The sequence below is a fragment of the Anguilla rostrata genome, chromosome 1 (assembly GCF_018555375.3).
Source record: "Anguilla rostrata isolate EN2019 chromosome 1, ASM1855537v3, whole genome shotgun sequence".
NCBI lineage: Eukaryota > Metazoa > Chordata > Actinopteri > Anguilliformes > Anguillidae > Anguilla > Anguilla rostrata.
The window spans coordinates 72,160,040-72,179,777 of NC_057933.1; the positions used below are offsets into that span (position 1 = coordinate 72,160,040).

The window sequence follows — 19,738 nt, forward strand, 5'->3', positions numbered from 1 at the left end:
GGAGTGAAAACCTACAGGATATTTTGATTTTCTGGTGCAGGGTTGGGCAGCCCTGTGCTAGGGGACGCAGATGTACCACGGTTACCTGAATAATTTGTCTTCACTCGTTTCCCCCCCGTTCCACAGCGGAAGGCAGCTGCGTCTTCATGCCGGGGGGCCCCAAGTCAAAGTCAGCTGATGGCTTTATAACAACCCGGACTACGGGACTAAGCCCGGTCTGCACTCGCCGAGACCCAGAAAGCTTTCAGAGGCGTCTCTGTTATGCTTTAAAGCAGACTTCCAATGTCTTTCAACCTGCAGCTTCCGTACAGCGCTGAGTACAGAGAGCTCTGAGCAATCAGCCAATCGAAACACATTACCAGCGACGTTTTCGGTGCGCTGAGGACATTCCAGAGACATAAGCTGCAGATCCTTTGGCATGTGTTGTCTGAACAGTCACCCGTTCACACCTGTGTTTCCCAAGATGAAGTGGCCTTCTCAGAATCAGTGGTAAAAACTACACCTTATGAAGAAAGTTTGTTTGTATGAAGAAAAACAGGAGGTTTAAAAATGCCTATCACTCACGCGCTCTCCCCAGGTCTCCCACACTGCGTGAGTGACAGTCACAGTCCCTGTTTAGTGTCAGACTGTTGGTAAAGCCAGAAAGCTGAGAAAAATAAATCTCTGTATTGATATTCATAGAAAAAAGTTTAATTACACCGCCAGACGGGGGCGCCACAGTCTCCATTTACAGACTTACTGTCTACGAGCGAACAAAGAGCTAAAGGCCTACGAGGAGAGGCCATGAGCAGTGTGGATGAAGGAGAGGAGATTTGAGGGATTTAATCTCTCCAGTGAGCCGCCGCACTGTGTGTCACAGGCCTGGGTATTTATAGCGTCGAGAGGCCATCTATTCCAGTCCAGAGCTGTTCCAGCCTCTCGAACCCTCTCCACCTCGATGGGCCGACTCCCTACCTCGCCCAGATGTGTCTGACACTGTTGAGCGTGTGTGCGTGTGCGTGGCTGTCTTGGCTGGTGAGTATTTGGTCACCTGCATAGGTGTGCTAGGGGTGAGAACATATGTAGCTGCAGTATTGTTGTTAAATGGGGAGCATTTCACTTGTCGCTTTGCCACACAAACCCACGCAGACTCTGATAAGGATACCGGTCTCCCGTGTCTCACAGTTTGATGCTGTGTACAATGGCCTGTCCTCTTCAGATATCTGAGTTCGTGGAACAGGAAAGATAACTGCCATTCAGTGCACGGGGATGGGTGATGTCTGAGTGTGGAAAGAAGAGAAAAGGAGTCTATATTAACTTCAATGATTGTTTAAGGAGATTAACTCTGCGTGGTAGAGAGGCCTTCTTTCTGTCCAGAAGACAGACCGTCTCTCTTGTCCTTCCTGAGTCACTCATGCACCTGTGTCAAACTCCGTTTCCCTCCCTGCCCTCCTGCCTGACTTCCTGCCCGGGTTGGCCAACCAAAGACGAGCAGGACCCGCTTCAGGAAACCGCAGCGGGGAGGAGAAGACCTGGGCCACGCGGTGAGTGAGTCTGTGAAGAGGGAGTCTGAGGGGAGAAGGGAGGGATGGAAGTGGGAGATAAAGGAGGGGAGAGAGACAGACAGAGAGAGAGAGGGGGCCTATTTGACAAATGAGCTTGGTGGAGAATGTAAGAGTGTAAGAGGTACGGCAAGGGCAGCTTCACTGTGTCACATCATTGGCTGTCAGCGATTGCCATGGATGGCGAAAATATGAAACCACAGAGAAAATTCTTCTGCCATTTAAAAAAGAAACAGCTGACAAAACAATTGCTGCACCTCAGCTTAAAACTACAGATGGTTCCACATATAGAAACTGTGTACAACCATGAAAAAAAACAATCAAATCCAAGGCCGTCATCACACCCACGTAGTGTATCCACCTATGCTGATGATACAAAAATCTATATAAACCAAAAAAAAAAAAAAAATCGACAAAAATAGTAAAATAAAATAAATAAAAATAACAGTAATCAAATAATATGCCTCTTAAGCTACAGCATTGGTCTTTCCCATCATATTGTTAATTCTGAAGAGGGCAATCAGATCGGATGGCCAGCCCACTAATCACGCTTGTTGATGCTTTGCCAAAAAGCTGCGTAATCGTTCAGAGGGTAAGGCTTGGGTGCAGTACACTGTGTGCCGTGGAGCAGGCGGGCACTCACACACCAGAGCAGACGGGCACAGCACTCACACACCAGAGCAGACGGGCACACTCACACACCAGAGCAGGCGGGCACACACACACCAGAGCAGACGGGCACAGCACACTCACACACCAGAGCAGACGGGCACAGCACTCACACACCAGAGCAGACGGGCACACTCACACACCAGAGCAGACGGGCACACTCACACACCAGAGCAGACGGGCACACTCACACACCAGAGCAGACGGGCACAGCACTCACACACCAGAGCAGACGGGCACAGCACACTCACACACCAGAGCAGACTGGCACAGCACACTCACACACCAGAGCAGACGGGCACACCAGACTCACACACCAGAGCAGACGGGCACACTCACACACCAGAGCAGACGGGCACTCACACACCAGAGCAGACGGGCACACCTGACTCACACACCAGAGCAGACGGGCACACCTGACTCACACACCAGAGCAGACGGGCACAGCAGACTCACACACCAGAGCAGACGGGCACACTCACACACCAGAGCAGACGGGCACACACACACACCAGAGCAGACGGGCACACACACACACCAGAGCAGACGGGCACACCAGACTCACACACCAGAGCAGACGGGCACACTCACACACCAGAGCAGACGGGCACACACACCAGAGCAGACGGGCACTCACACACCAGAGCAGACGGGCACAGCAGACTCACACACCAGAGCAGACGGGCACACTCACACACCAGAGCAGACGGGCACGCTCACACACCAGAGCAGGCGGGCACACCTGACTCACACCAGAGCAGACGGGCACAGCAGACTCACACACCAGAGCAGACGGGCACGCTCACACACCAGAGCAGGCGGGCACACCTGACTCACACCAGAGCAGACGGGCACACACACACACCAGAGCAGACGGGCACACTCACACACCAGAGCAGGCGGGCACACCTGACTCACACACCAGAGCAGACGGGCACACTCACACACCAGAGCAGACGGGCACACCAGAGCAGACGGGCACACCAGAGCAGACGGGCACACCAGACTCACACACCAGAGCAGACGGGCACAGCACACTCACACACCAGAGCAGACGGGCACACCAGACTCACACACCAGAGCAGACGGGCACACCAGACTCACACACCAGAGCAGACGGGCACAGCACTCACACACCAGAGCAGACTGGCACAGCAGACTCACACACCAGAGCAGACTGGCACAGCACTCACACACCAGAGCAGATGGGCACACCAGACTCACACACCAGAGCAGACGGGCACACCAGACTCACACACCAGAGCAGACGGGCACAGCAGACTCACACACCAGAGCAGACGGGCACACACACACACCAGAGCAGACGGGCACACCTCACTCACACACCAGAGCAGACGGGCGCACCAGACTCACACACCAGAGCAGACGGGCACAGCACTCACACACCAGAGCAGACGGGCACACACACACACCAGAGCAGACGGGCACACACACACCAGAGCAGACGGGCACACCAGAGCAGACGGGCACACCTGACTCATCTCCCACCGGCTCAGGCCACGCTGCTTAGCCGTTATGTAGCGGCTGATGAGCCGATTAGCGCCTGCTGCAGCTGAATATGCGCAGAGGTGTCCGATTCAGCTGGCTAACATTTATTACGCTGTGCCGGGAACCAGACAGACAGACAGACAGACAGATGCTCTTGTACAGGACAGATACGGACAGAGCGGTGAACCTCAGCCCAAACGGTCTGCCTTCCCTCCCTCCCTCCCTCTCTCATCTTTTTCCTGTCTGCTCTCGTTCTGCAGCTCTCTCTTTCATTCATCAGACTTATCTTTCTGCGATTTATTCTTCTGTTTACTCAGGACTTCCTGTCGTCTTTTTAAAAAAATGAGGCCTTTTTCCTCCTCTTTCCATCCCTCTCTGTCCTGCTTTCCTCTCTCTCTCGTTTTCTTCCTCATCTAAAGCAGCGAGAAACAGAAGCTGTGACAGCTATTTCCATGGTAACAGGCCCCCAATCACAGCGCTCAACATTTTGCCTCTCCTCCAATCACAGCGCAAGCAATGCACTGCAGATGCCAGCGAGAATGCTCCCAGACATTTTGATTTGGGCCTTTACCTGTTTGTTATTTCTGGCTGACTGCATGTTCCTTTGCTTGTTCATCCATTTTAGCAGACCGGGGCGGGTGAATTGTGGTGACGAAATCCGTGAGTATCCAGGGCTAAGTTTTCAGTCCAGTCAGCTAGTAAGCATCTGGCTACAATGGCTGTACTTCTTTTTTTTTTTAAAGCACTGCCTCTCCTCTGCAGCAATGAATACACCTCCTGCTTTTCTTTGTATGATTCTACTATTCGTTTTCCCTCCTTCAGTTCACTGCAGTTAAAAAGAAAAACACAGTGACTGTAAATGACCCCTTTGTAAGGTCAGAAAAAGAGCCCTTGGGCATTAACATGGCAGAACTGTGTGGTAATATGAAGTGAATGCTTCATAATGAGTGCCTCTGTAGGATTTTGGTCCTTGGGCTGTGTCTACCAGTTCAAAGCTGCGTGCCATACTTAATTACCTTGCCGATGCGCTTGCTGCAGTAGCCAGCATTGTGACCTGACCTGATCCCAGAACAGCATGCAGCTTGAGTATTGCATAACGGTACAGTGTTCTACCTTGATAAGAGCAAGGGCTGGTGTGTTTTTTTTAAAGAGTCACATCTGCTTTTCAGGAATTAAGAGCTTTAGTTCAGTCCTTCTGTTACGTAATATCCTGCGTACTTTCTGAATTTCTATGCATAAATTGACAGTACTACTGTCTAGAATAGAACTATGGCAAGTTCCTTTCCCTAGTCAGACACGGTCAAATGCTGATGATGTCATAAGCCAAAGCCCAGAGAGAGATACTTCACACGTATAAAGTATGACTCAGGAAGAAGTTTTCAGCTGAGAGTGTACTATGCAGTAGGACCTGCAGTCTCATTGGCTTCTTAACAAAATATATATGGCCAAAAAATGGGAAAACATCAGTATGTGCAAACTGTATGCAGCGATATACTATGACATTCCAATATATTCTGAGTGATGGTGATGGTGTGTGTGTGTGTGTGTGCGTGCCTGCGTGTGCTTGCGTGTGTGTGTGTGTTTGTGTGTGTGTGTGTGTGTGTGTGTGTGTTTGTGTGTGTGTGTGTGTGTGCGTGCCTGCGTGTGCTTGCGTGTGTGTGTGTGTTTGTGTGTGTGTGTGTGTGTGTGCGTGCCTGCGTGTGCTTGTGTGTGTGTGTGTGTTTGTGAGTGTGTGTGCGTGCCTGCCTGCGTGTGCTTGCGTGTGTGTGTGTGTGTGTGTGTGAGTGTGTGTGTTTAAATGCTTGGGCTGCAGTGAATTTGTCACAGGCTGTGCTGTTCCTACTGACCGTACTGCAGTAAATTCACAGTGTCACCGTGCCATGGACAGCATGGCGGCGTATCTGATCAGAATACACACGGGACTGGCAGGAACCGTCGACGTCATCGTCACATCGGCGATGTAGCCACGCGCTCGGATCCAAATTATAGGACGGCAGCTGAGATCTAGGCATCTTTAAGGCTCACCTGCAGTAACATAGCACAGCAGGCAGCCAGAGATCCCAGGGGGAGGGGGAGGGGGGAGGGGGGGAGTGAGTGGGAGTGTGCGTGAGACGCAAATAGCAGTGCTGATAAAGGAAAAGTGTTGACGTACCCGTGCTAAAATTACACCCTCTCTCTCTCTCCCTCTCTCTCTCTCTCTCCCGTACAGTGGGTTCACTCTCGGGAGTGACGAAGGGAGTGATGGAGGAGGAGGAGGAGAAGGAGGAGGAGGAGGAGGAGGAGGAGAAGCCAGGAAGTAGAGGAGGTCAGATGAGGAGATGGGAGAGAAAGGAGGGGAGGAGGGAGAGAGGGAGGGAAAAGGGAGAGAGGAATAGAGGAGAGAGGAAGACAGAAAGGGGAAGAGGAATGAGGGGACGGATATAAGTGAGCAGGGGTTGTGGGACATGATGTGAAAGCGCACCTCCTGTACATCTCAGGCTGTAGTTACATATGGATGTTTGTGCTAAACTCACACTGAAGTATGTTAAGTGTGGTCTGCTGTCGGATGGCGGGCATTGGGCAGTGTAATCAGCCTGGCACAGCTGTGCCCGCTGTACCCTGAGTACAGGCTGGCACAGGCCCTGCAGAGTCCCCCCCCCCCCCGGCTTCTCTGTCACGAGGAGTAGCCCCTATCAGCCAGAGCCCCTCACGCAGAGGGGAGTATGAGCTGCCGGTCATGATAGCTGTGTAGTGCTGGTGCTTGACAGATAAGGGCTGCGTGTGGAAGTTACCGGAAGGACGAGGGGTTGGGGCGGGGGCGGGGCGAGGCGGGGCGAGGGAGGGGGTGCGTGCGCCTCGGCCCCTGATTAGTGCCGCTGGAGTAGACCAGTGCCCGTGAGTAGACCAGGCTGAGTAACGACGACGCGGGACGGGAAATCGAGGCTCTTCGTCATCGTGACTCACGGCGCGAGTGACCCCCAGCGACACAGCTGCTGCAGCGCCGCTCCGTCACAGGGCAGCAGAACCTGTGCCTGTGCCTGTGCCTGCCTCTGTCAGGGGACACAGGTAACAGCACAGCCAACAGAACAGCCCCAAACCTGCTCTCGCTTCTGTCAGAGACACAGGTAACAGCACACGCCAACAGACAGTCCAAACTGCTCTAGCCTTGTCAGAGACACGGTAAAGCGGCAGCCAACAGACAGCCCTAAACCTGCCTAACGCTTCTGTCATGAGACACAGGTAAAGCATAGCAACAGAACTAGCCCCAAACTGCGCCGTTTCAGAGACACAGGTAACAGCACAGCCAACAGAACAGCCCCAAACCTGCGCTCGCTTCTGTCAGAGACACAGGCAGGGCTTGGCATTAACACCCGCCAAATGATCTTAGAATTCAGCAGCGGCGTGCAGCTCTGTCACTCTTACTCAGCCACGTTGGCGGGTGACCTTTTGATAGCGTTTTGAAAAAAAAAAATCTTTGTAGTTTACAAAAAGGCATCTGAAATAATTCAGTCAATTTGAAGTGATGCTACAACTCCCATGAGCACTGGGTGCACACTGTGCGCTCATCTCATTGGCCCATCCTGTTTGCTCTCTTGTGTCTCGCCTCTTCAGTCGAGCTCGGAGTATAATTGATAAGGAGGAGAACTCGGCCGAAATCGAACCGCTGACAAACATGGCGCTGCATACAAACTGCGTATGCTCACTGTGGCCTTTAGCTTTTCGTTTACTTTCACACTCCACACTAGTGGGGAGCGCAGATTCAGATTCTGCAGCTGTGATCAGGAAACACGGAACTGACAATGACTGCGCACCAAAACAGAGAAGAACAATAGCTCAGCAAAGGGATTTTGGCCGGTGAATATGCTGAGTGGCTGGAGACATGGGAAAACCAGTTAATGTTGAGCCCTGGAGGCAAGTCAGCACAGGCAACAGAACAGAAAGGGGCACATGCTTTTTTTCAGGGCACTGTAGCAGGTGTATGCAGGAATATGCAGAATAGCGACGGGGGTACAGAAGAGACGCTCAGTTTCACCACAACATTGAGACACAAGGCACAGGCAAGAGAGACAGACACAGTCTACAGATGCGCATGTGAGAGAGTTTCAGTGAGCAACAACATACATCCACCTGAATTCAAGGAAACACACAGGAAGACACATTCATAATAACTGTGATACACACAACAGCCAGGTGGCTACACATGTGTACTTTCTGTCTAATTGTTTTACTAAATACATTTTTATTAATTTGACAATTAATTTATATGATAAAGTTTACACTTCCGCAACATTTTCTCCCCTCCTATGAAATATAACCCTTTTGATCTCCCCTCATCACCCCCCCCCCCCGCCCCCCGCCCCGCGCAATATCCCTCTCCTGTCTAACTTAATCGTCACCTTTACCCTCTCCTAAATCCTCTCTATTCTGATCCCCCTCTCTGTCGCATTCAACAAATTTCTTATGCAATGTGTGAGGCTGCCGTGTGGTTTTAATCTGGGGGGGGTGGGGGGGTATATCTATCCGAGAAGAAGACACTAAACTCCCACAATCCTCTTAGTGAGCTGTGCCCTGCACTGATCTGTATCTCTTTCCCTCTGTACCTTTCTTCTGTACCTATCTGGCATGGTGTCATTGCAGCAGGAATCCTCTGTCTCTTGTGCATATATACAGTATATACACAAATACACACACACACATACACACTCACACACACACACACACGTTTGGAGTTTGTACAACAGTGGGATTCTCTGTGTCCTCTCTCTCTACCGTTCTCCCCAACTCTCAGCCCCCCGCAAGGTCGTACACAAGGACGGCCTCATCTCAGCATCTCCTCCCTGATTGGTCGCCGGGCCTTAAAGGCACAGCGCTCCATTTGAGCTAGCCGCATTTTGGTTTTGCTCCATGGCAAAAAGAGAAGACCTCATCGCTCAGACCTCTGCAATGGACGTTATACAGATTACGAGTTTCTGCTTTCAACTTTTTTGTGAGTCCTGCATCAGATGGAAACTAGAACATCATATTACACTCAGGAACAAAAGTCCAGAGGGAAGAGATAGAGAGAGAAAGGAGGAGAGAGAGCGAGAGAAAGAGAGAGAGGGAGAAAGAAAGAGAGAGAGAGAAAGAGAAACAGAGAGGGGTCTTATTATTTTATTACATGCAATCAGTTCAAAGTGTGGTCATGCAGTATTACTGACAGTAAAGGCATTGATCCATGGGAAACCAGCCCAGGTGAAACTCTTTACAAAGATACTCATCCTCTAAATAAAACAATGAAAGAGTACTATCAAGAAACACTTCAAATTTCTGTTGTTGAGCTCGAAGCCAAATACACGAAATAGTTATGATAATTCCCAGCATAGTTTTAATCACACTTTCGTGTAGTCGGTATATTCCCTGTCTTACACACTTTCTTAACATATGCCAAACATCTAAAAAATAACCCATAATAATAATTTAAGACATTTTCTCATATGAGAAAACAAGTCGCTCACTGTGCCTCACTACCACAGGGCCTGGTTGGATGAGGTGAAATCCATTCGGTGGATGTGATTTGGGGATTTTGGTAAACATGGGAAAGTACACAAATGCATCAGACTGTATGAAAGGCTGCAGGGTGACTGACTGCGGGCTGGAGGGTGAGTCACTGACGGCTGCAGGGCGAACGATCGCTATCTGAGACTCCGCCATGATCTGGAGTTTTTAACGAAGCTACGTTTTTCCAAATTTGGTTGAGTGGGCTGGGTGCAGTCACAAGGATCTTGGGGTGAGAAGCTGACTGACTGTTAGTCAAGTTTACTGATTAGAAGTAAACGCTAAAATAGAAAAGCTATATAGTTTCATTCATTAAAAAAGTAAGAAAACAAAGTGGGATCCATATGCAGCAATGCCTTCCCTTCTGAAAAATACAGCTGGCGGACTGTGTTTGGCTGGATACCAGTGCTCTATCACAAGATTTGTACTTTGTATCTTCTTACAGTTAGCATCATAACCAGATATAGCCTATCATCGGATTTAGTAATTATTTACAATATTTAAAAACAAATATAAAATATTTGTAAACCAAACCAAGAAGGGTATTATTTAATGCATGCACCTATCAGTGTGTCGTTGAAATGTATTAACACGTGCATTTTATGGGCAGTTCTCTGAAAAAGCATAATTAAAAAAAAAAAAAGATTTCACTTAGATTCACTTCCCTAATGAAAAACAAGCATAATGTAACAATCTTTCTCATGCACAGTTTCAAGCAAAACAATAGAGAAGGTCAATGTGGCCAGTGATTGTTAACCAGTGGGAATCTCACTTCCTGTACCTGTTAACGTCAGTTAAGCGCTAGTGTGTCCTGAGAACGAACCCAACTCCACTGCATTTGCTTATATAATAGAGCTGACGGAGGTGCACCTCTTTCCTTTATCTCTCTTTCTCTCTCTCTCTGTCTGTTCACTGCTGGCTGTATGGAGGGAGCAATGCTAACTCAGGCCTGAGGTGGTGCTGAAAGAACAGCGACAGGAAGAGGAAGGGGGGGGAGGGCTGTCGGAAGAAAGGGAATCCGCAGGGTAACTAGCAGCAGAGAGAGGGAGAGAGAGAGAGAGAGAGAAAGAGAGAGAGTGTAATATTCTATAAAAAGGTATCTTGTTGTTTGTGTTCATGTTTCACAATTGCTTTGCAGTTTCTATCTAGAATGAAACACTGTAATTATTATTCCTGTGCATTCAGAGACACAATGTCAGCAGTACTCTGCAACCGGACTGAAAAAACGGTGGACATTTGGTTACACTGCTGCAACCAAATGTGATATTGGCACTTCCAAAGCATCCAAGATCAAGCTTTGACAGCATGCAGCAATGGAATATGATATTTTGTCTTTGCAAAAGTATACTGCTCAAGAATGCATGGGAAAGAGTGCACAAATTCTGTCAAGGACTTTCAATTACCACTTGTGATGGTCACAACAGCATTAGAATGTTCGAGTAAGAAGATTCTAATCACATAGTTGTGATCTTACACCCTAAAGGGTTATTTAACCTTTAAGACGACAGTCAACACGCATGTTGAAATTACATTCAAGGCACCAGTCATGATCCAAATGATGCTCCACACAGGAAGGAGTTGCTCTGTATGTCCAACCAATCATATTCCCTGGGTTAAGGTTCATAAGCGGCACTTGAAATACAGAAACATTGGGCATTATACAGTCAGGGCTGGCAGGAGGCAGACAGGGCGGGTCCAGATCTGTGCGTGACTGCTGAGCCCCAGGGAGTCTGGGAGAAGGGAAGTTGCTGTCTTTCGCTGATTAGTCCTCCACGCGTGGCCCAGCATGCACTCTGCTCTTTAATGCTCTTTAATCTCCTCTGTGCTGCGCATACCGGTCCCCGACCTCCCTCTGAGGCTCCGTTCATCTACCTCCCTCTCTTCTCACGCTCCCTTCTTCCTCACTGCCTGCTGCTCTCCTCTGTACTCTCTCTTTCTCTCTCCCCTTCACTCGCTCTATTCTCATTCTGTTGTTGCTTTTTCTTGCCCTCCTCACCCTTCCTCCCTCAAACCAAACTCTGATTCAGCTTTTCTCTCTCTCTCTCTCCCTCTCTCCCTGTCTCTCTCTCCTCATCTCACATTCTCCCCGTTTCTGTGTGTTTACCCACCTCCTCCCCATGTTCTCTCCTGTTAACCCACACGCACACTGACCCAGGCCCCGGCACAGACAGCAGTGTGCAGAGAGATTATGCCAGACGTTTATAACAGTGGATTAGAGAGGATCACCTTCAGATGGGTTCATACACACTTCCTGATCTACGCACGTAAATGGCCTCCTAGCACACACTCCTTCTCTTTCTCTCTCTCTCTATTTCTCTCTCTCACACACATGCACAAGTACTCTGTCTGAGCAGGAAACAAATAGCTCTTAACACTCACTCACATTCTCTCTCTCACTCAATTACTCTCACACACAAACCAGCCCCCAGTCTGTCAGAAACTGCAACAGACACGCAAACACCTACACAGCCTCACACACATACTGCAAACACCTACACAGCCTCACACACATGCTGCAAAGACACACACAGCCTCACACACATACTGCAAACACCTACACAGCCTCACACACATGCTGCAAAGACACACACATCCTCATACGCATACTGCAAACACCTACACAGCCTCACACACATGCTGCCATGTCATATACACTCACTCTCTCTCTGCCTTGCACACAAACATAAGAGTAGAATCTGAACTGTATGTGTTAAATGGATTCATAGTTTTGAAGGGTAATGTGTCTTTAACAGAATGGAGGTAAGAGGAATGGGAGGGGAGTGAGCGAGAGAGATAGAGAGAGGGAGAAATTGGGAAGACAGCAGAACAATGACACAGCATTGTCTCCGTCAGTTCATCCACACATCCAGCAGAAGAAAGTATGAGATACGCATTTTCAATGAGCTTCTCTCTCTCCTCTCCACGCTCTCTCATCTCCGCTCCCTCTCTCTTCATCACCATTTCGGTTTCTATGGCTCCGTCCTCCATTTCTGAGTCAGCATTATTAGCAGACAAGGTCACCTGACTGTTGTTACCTTGGAGACCAGGAATTTGAATTTTTTTCCTCCTCCTCCCTATACCGCAGGACAAAAAAAAAGGAATGGGTGGCAGAGGTTAAGAACGGATATTACTCGCATGGTGTCAGCCATTTTGTTTATTCTAGGGCAAACTTTATTGGCAGCATACTCTTGTGGACAGCCACAACTGAAACAGACCTTAAATTAAAACTCTCAAAAGCCATTATTAGACATGTAGGAACTGACACATCCTGGCAAATGGAGCTGAGTTTCTCAACCGTTGCATGTAAAATCCTCAAATGAAATTTACTTGAAACTGTCTGAAGTTTAATTAGGTCTACTTCGATCCATGACGCACCAGAAGCACGATGAAAGCATTCTGGAAACTGAAACTAAAATGTCTAAAGACTTTTTCAAATGGACAGCCATGACCCATATGTCTTCAGCAAAACACAGACACATCATCTTGGTTGTTGGCCATGTTGTTGGTATGATCCTTTCGCTGCCCCCCTTTCATCTGTGAAACAGTAGACTGCCCTGTAACCCAACCCAGAGTGAAACTCACCCGGTGTAACAGAGTCACGGTAGCCTGCCGGCTGAGCCGCTGGCCCATCTGCGCGTGCCTCGCCGCTGCGTTGTTTCTTTTGTTAGCCATGGCTTGCGTTGTGCCGCGACGTCCCTGACCTGACCTTCACCTGCCATTACGGCTCTAACCGGCAGATTGTTAGGGTTCCTACAGCAGTCCTAATCTTAGGTCTTAAGTGCTACCAGGTGCACCAGCAGCATATGCGTTTAATTCTCATTCCTGATCTCATTCGGCCATAGACAGACTTAACCATCCGGGATGAAGGTGGCAGTTTTTTAGCTGACCTCCACTGGGGAAGTGCGAGCGAGTGTGGTTTCCCTTGAAAATCAGCTTAATGGAGGCTCTGCATTATGCGTCTAATTTGCCTTCCACAGGAAAGATACTGCAGAAAATATCAGAGGAGCGGGAAAGATTAGCGCGTGAGACAGCCGTCTGTTCCTCTGGTCTGCCAACGGTCTCACTTTGACTCTGGGTGTATGACTGCCTTCCGTTTCACATCTCAAAGTTCCCCAACGATCACATGCTTACAGAGTGTCTCACATTATACTGGTAATCTATCTGCTTCGAGAACTCTCTCTTTCTCTCTTTTATCTCCTTATCTCTTTCCCTCATTTACCATATCCCTCTTCTTAATGTGTCCCTGTTCTTCATCCATCCATCCATCCACCAATAATCCCACAATATTACCCACTTATTCCTGGTAGGGAGCCTGTATCCCAGCATGCACTGGGCGCAAGACAGGAATACACCTCGGACAGGTTGCCAGTCTCTCTCAGTGTACACACTCACACCATTCACTCACGCACTCCTATGGGTAATTTAGCCGTGTCTTTGGTCCGTGGCAGGAAACCGGAGTCCCTGCAGGAAGCCCAGGTGGACAATGTGCGGAACATACAAACAGAGATGCCCTGGCCAGGATTCGAACACGCAAGCCTCCCTGCTGTGCAGCGACAGCACTGTCCACCGCACCGCCGTGTCGCCCTGTCCCCCGTTTTTTTTTTTTTCTCTTACGCAATCCGACAACCTCTGTCGTTTCCCGGGTAACGCTTGCTCCGCCTCCGGGGCTCGTGGAGCGTTTCCTCCGGCCCGGCTCGGCGAAGCGAGCGATTCGCCGTGTCAGCGACGCGCGCCGGAGGATGTCAGCCCGTCTCACGCACGTCTCCGGGTTCTTGGCGTGCCGTCAGGGAACATTCCGTCTCGACCGCCCCGCCTTCCCTTCTGCCGCCGTCGTCGTCTCCCTGGAAGCGGAGACTACGCGCCGGGGGGGGGGGGGGTGATGAAAGACTAGAAACGCTGCAGTTTTTCATCTTCGAATGTGTCGAGCTGATAGGCCGGTAACTGACATTCTCTTTGGCACTCCTGTGTCATAACAAAGATAAAATATATATAATATATAATTAACAAAATACACAATATGACCAAATCTGGACACCCCTTTGGTTTGCAGCTGTTTTTTGTGGTTTGGGCCAGGTCACTTAGTTCCAGGGAAGGCCAATCTTAACGCTACTTAATGCTACACACAATTTGGGGAAGGGCCTTTCCTGTTACAGCATGACCATGCCCCTGCGCACACGGTGAGGTCTATATATATATATATATATATATAAATGGTTTTGTGGAGAACAGGGTGGAAGAACTTGTCTGGCCTGCGCAGAGCCCTGTCGTGAGCCCCATCCAACACCTTTGGAAAGCCAATCGCGAGCCAGACCTAAATCGCCCAATCAGTGCCCGACCTCGCTTAACGCTCTTCTGGCTGAAGGAAATCCCTGCCCCAACATCTAGCATAAAACCAGAAAAGTGGAGGGTGTTTTAGCAGCAAAGGGAGGACCAAATAAATATTAAGGCCCATAATTTTAGATGAGATGTTCGATGTCAGGTGTCCACATACTTTCGATCACGTAGTGCATCTTTAGCAAACTAACCGAGAAGGCAGTTAGCTAATTTGATAACAGACGACGTTGATTGCATTTATGCGCAGTAAGTTGTTCAGTGTTAAATCAACTGTGCCGCAGTACAGTTAATCCCTATTAGACTCATATAATCTCTGCTAGGGTTCTGTCAGTCATTTACACCGAAACATTTCACCGTGAGTGCTGGCGCATCTGGCAACGTGCGGTTATTGATTTTTTTTTTTTACAATAACACTGTTTTAACAGCCCGTAAGGTTGGGATCCAAGAAATCAGGGTGATCTATTGTCGTTGGTGGCTGGGAAACTGCTCTCTCGCACGCAAACGCACAGCCAAAAGCAAACCCCGGCACTGCCAGATTCATCTTAATTCCATTACGATTTGGGCTGAAAAAAGCACACTGCGCTCCAGTGGTTATTTCCATCGCAGACTGTGCAGTGGCTGAATTTCTATTTCCACAGTGAGACACAAAAGGTACGCCCAGACAGGCTGAAGTTACAGGCCACAACTTCCACAGCCCTTTTCCCAAGCCTGCCTTGCCTTTGGTCAGATCCAGCCATGCCTGTTTATCTGCGCCTTCATGTGTCTGCGTTCTCGTGCGTTCACAGACACACATCGCAGATACACACGCGACACACAGGTGTGTCTAACGTGAATGAAGACACGATGCATGACGGAGACAGCCTGACTGGCTCAGGAGCAGCTGAGCAGGACTCTTGCTGTCTGGAGGGAAGGGGGGGTGGGAGGAAATCGAATGATGTCTCTCTCTGCCTCATTGTTTATCAGTCAGACTATGTTAATGCCTGTGACTCTCTCTTTCCCTTTATACCACCCCTTATCACCTCCCCTCCAGAGCTATCTACTTACCTCTCCCTCTGCTCCTTTCTCTATCTCTATCATTGTGTGACACACACACATACACACACGCACACGCAGACACACACACATATGCCCACATGCAGAAAAAGGAAAACATTGGTTCTCCCAAGTTCCCCTCTTTCTATCTCGTCTATCTCCCCCCCCCCCACATGCAAACTGCCAGGAGACTGCAGGCATCCCTTCGATCACAGGCCTCACTGTCTAATGTTGGGGCGAGGAATTTCCCGCTGCCTGGTCCTCCCCTCTTTGGGCGATGCTGTATTCTGTTCTAATCACTCTATGGGACTCCCAGCCACAGGCCACCACAGCACAGCCAGCATCCATTCCAGACCAGGGGCTGCATAACTGCATTCACCACCTGAGGCCCAGTAGAAGAAAAAAAAAAAAACAAGTAAAAGTACTTTAATTTTTTTGACATTATACAAGTTATCTTGGAAGGCAAAAACAATATTTTTCAAAATATTGTTTGTGTTATTATTATTGGATGTTCTATGTAGTGTATGTTTCAGCATAGTAGAATATAAGGTTCTTGAGATTAAGACCAGAGGCCTGCTTTCAGCTCACTGAAGCATAGGTGTTTGCCATTACAACACAACTGGCTCAGCTGCCTCAACGGCTGGAAACAGGAATCTGATCTTGTGTCTGCGTCCAGGGCTTCTGGGTGTCAGCTTACAGTCTTATCTCAGGACATCACATCGCTTAATCTCTCTGAAAGTCACAAGAACAGTCTGCGTAATGTCACTGGAACCCTCAGATCCCCAGTACAGGAACTCTCTGATATACGCAACAGGATCTCTGTCATTTGAACTTTAGGATCTCTCAAAAGCCAGACATAGGGACTTCCTGTTCTGAATAACAAGAACTCTTAATTCTCGAGAACGCAAGAAAGTCACAAGAACAGTCTGCGTAATGCCACTGGAACCCTCAGATCCCCAGTACAGGAACTCTCTGATATACGCAACAGGATCTCTGTCATTTGAACTTTAGGATCTCTCAAAAGCCAGACATAGGGACTTTCTGTTCTGAATAACAGAAACTCTTAATTCTCGAGAACGCAAGAAAGTCACAAGAACAGTCTGCGTGATGCACTGGAACCCTCAGTCCCCAGTACAGGAACTCTCTGATATACGCAACAGGATCTCTGTCATTTGAACTTTAGGATCTCTCAAAAGCCAGACATAGGGACTTTCTGTTCTGAATAACAGAAACTCTTAATTCTCGAGAACACCAACTCTCGGTTCTGCTCTACAAGAACCCTATGGTTTGAGCTGGATAACTGGAACTTTCAGCAGGAACTTCAACAATAGCGTATGTTGCAAAGACTATACATCTAAATAAGAGGATCTTTCATTTAAAACTTGCAGGAACCTTAAACCCACACATTTCCTCAACTCCTGTCATGGAGTACTCATATGGCTAATGGCTAAGGCTATTCCAGAACTTTAAGACGCAAAAGAAATGGGCAGCGTGCACTCAGTACATATTAAAGTCAATAAATCAATTCTGAACAATTCCGGACAGTGCAGAATAAATGTATTTGCTTGTTAAATATATATGAAGGAAGTATTGGCTAATGTTCAATATTTATCTTACCAAAGATTGTCTCTTGGGTGAGAGATATTTTGAGCCAATGTTAAAATATATTAGTTAATATATTTCAAAATCCCTTATGAAACATTTTCCACAAACTGAAAAAAAACAAAAAACAATCAGACTAGTCAGTCAACTAGCAGTTTATCAGAACTAAAATATTCAGTGTGAAATAAACTCTGATCAGCTCAAGAGCAATTATTATTCCGACAGCTCATCTAATGCCTAAAACATGCCATAACTTAAATGCATAATTACAGCTATCACAGATGCAGAGACACTAGTAACCACATAACAGTGCTCACCAAGTAACAATGATGTCCAGCTAATGCTTATAGGCTAATTTGGAATGCTGCACATTTCTGCTGTCTATAAGCATGCAATACACTTGTTTTGTAAACTCTACTCTAAAATTGAAACACTGGAGCTGTTTTAACTTCCTCGCATCCTATAAGTTTGGGTCAAGGCTTTGGGTCAATTCTGCATCAGCTGTTGAGACTTCAAGATCCTGGCAGCCCTTGGATTCTGCAGTAGAGAAGGTGGGGCGCTTACAACTCTGGATAGGCCTATCTCACAGTTTCCTTTAAAACTATTGGTCAACTAAATCGTCAGTGAAATGGCGCTCAGTCTCCTTATTGGTAAAAAGGTTAGTCTGTGGGCGGGTCGCAGAGGCAACCCTTTTATCAGATTGGAGCGGCGCATCACTCACACCCACCGGCGCTTCTTCCACGGGCGGAATAGTGGAAAGAGCAGGGAGAGTACTGCGGCAGCTGGCGGTGTAGCGGAGGGAGACAAAATCCCCAAAACCCTATGCGGTGCGGCTGCTTAGTTTTTCCGGCTTCACTGCAAATCTCACAGACCGGCGAAAGAGATCTACATCCTCGCTTGATGTACCGCCTGTGATTATTTGAATAAAATAGACATGTTTTTAAATGCAATCTCTTAAATGGTTTGAATGGGGAAGATATAGTCTTTTTAATATTGTATCGCCTGTAATTCTCACAGACGAAATCTAAGATAATCACTTTATTTTTATATCATAACTAGATATCCAACTGTCAACTTCGTTCGTAAGTTGCAGCTGAGTGAAAATAGCTTTGAAAACCCTTCAGAAGGCAGTATCAGTCTTGATTATTGCTGTAAAGATTTAAATTCTTATAAGAATTTCAACCTCAAGCGAGTGACACCTTTGAAGCGTTTCATCACCTGAAGAGAACCAACTGATTACGCCAACATGGGGGTAAGACCGCAGTTTCAGCTTTTCGTGTTTTTAAAGACGTTGGAAACTGCTTCGAAGTCACGATAGTCAATAGAAAACTCTATCGGAGATGCAGTGGACCTCAAACTGCAGTGTCATGTATTTTTGTCTGTGGAAATCCCGAGTGTCAGAATGACATTGACTCTAATGCGGATTCTGGTTTACCTCGGTCTCATATAGGCTGCGACAAAGTGATGTGACCAGTGTTACAAGTTTTAAAGGAATAGTTCCGCGGTCAAAACGCGTTTCTAATTACGTTCATTGCTGTCGCTCGTTTATGAAGCGAAACTGAATAGGCTTGCTTTTTATGTAGAAAATGATGAACGCAGTGTGGGAATGACATTGTTGCAAACTGTAGCCTATTCACAAAAATAGCGTGAATTTATGGGCAATATTATGACGGTTATTTGAGTAGGCTCTCTGTTACCGGTATGAAATCCAAGGCTAATAGAAAGGGCACCTTTGTCTAAATAAACAATTTTAGAATACACTGTTCCCCAGTGACCGGATTGCTCTTTTACTTATGTTTTAAAAATGTTTCATTAACATCATGCTGATTCTATGTAGGCTACGCTCCACGATCTCAACGGTGATGTTTTTCAGTGGACGCAAATTTGTTCCCTCCTTTCATCATGTCCGTAATCTATGTGCAACGTACTTTTTTATACTACGCTGGAATTGGAAATTTACCGGGCCCGTGGCCTGAGCGATTTCTTTCTGTGTCCTGTCATAAATGCGTATGTTCTGTGTGACGGCGATGCTTAAGCGCCGGTCTAAACCATGCGTCATAATGCGGTTACCGGGAATAAGCGTCCTGTCAATTCATTTCTTCCATTTAAAGTGTGACATAACTAGACACAGTAATCGCATGTAGTGTATTCATACCGGTGGATTAAATAATATATATAACGTCCGTTAAGGATAAAACTGAATTTAATTTTTTGGGAGAGTATCAAGTGAAGTCGAATGTATACACTGCGTCACAGAAAGGGGCCGGTAATTTGGACGAGATTTCTGCCCATTTTACTTAAATGTATCGAGCAATCTGGCATTAGTTACCCACTGCTTCGTGGCAAAGTCAAGGGGACCAGTGCGCATTATTAACACCGGGAAAAAGTTCAAACCAACACAGGACACTGCATGGTGTTGATGTAACTGACGGAATTAAATGCACATTTTAATGTTCCCCAAATTAAAATTCGTCTTGGTTTTTCTTTGTGAAGAATGGTGTTGTGGTTCCATGACTGTGCAAATAGTAACGACATTT

The 19,738-nt window shown here is 47.6% G+C and overlaps 1 protein-coding gene across 2 annotated transcripts in view; it reads left to right on the forward strand.

Annotated features, from left to right (window-relative positions):
- Positions 1-948: 948 nt before the first annotated feature.
- atp1a3b (ATPase Na+/K+ transporting subunit alpha 3b) overlaps positions 949-19,738 on the forward strand; it is a 47,443-nt gene continuing 28,653 nt past the window's right edge. The window contains exons 1-2 of one of the 2 annotated variants that reach the window (XM_064298222.1): positions 949-1,014; positions 1,467-1,523. In XM_064298222.1, the coding sequence (XP_064154292.1) occupies positions 964-1,014; positions 1,467-1,523 (108 nt within the window). In that variant the 5' untranslated portion in view covers positions 949-963. Of the gene's footprint in view, positions 1,015-1,466; positions 1,524-17,940; positions 18,454-19,738 lie in introns of those variants that run through there. The other variant, XM_064298230.1, reaches the window with a different exon arrangement.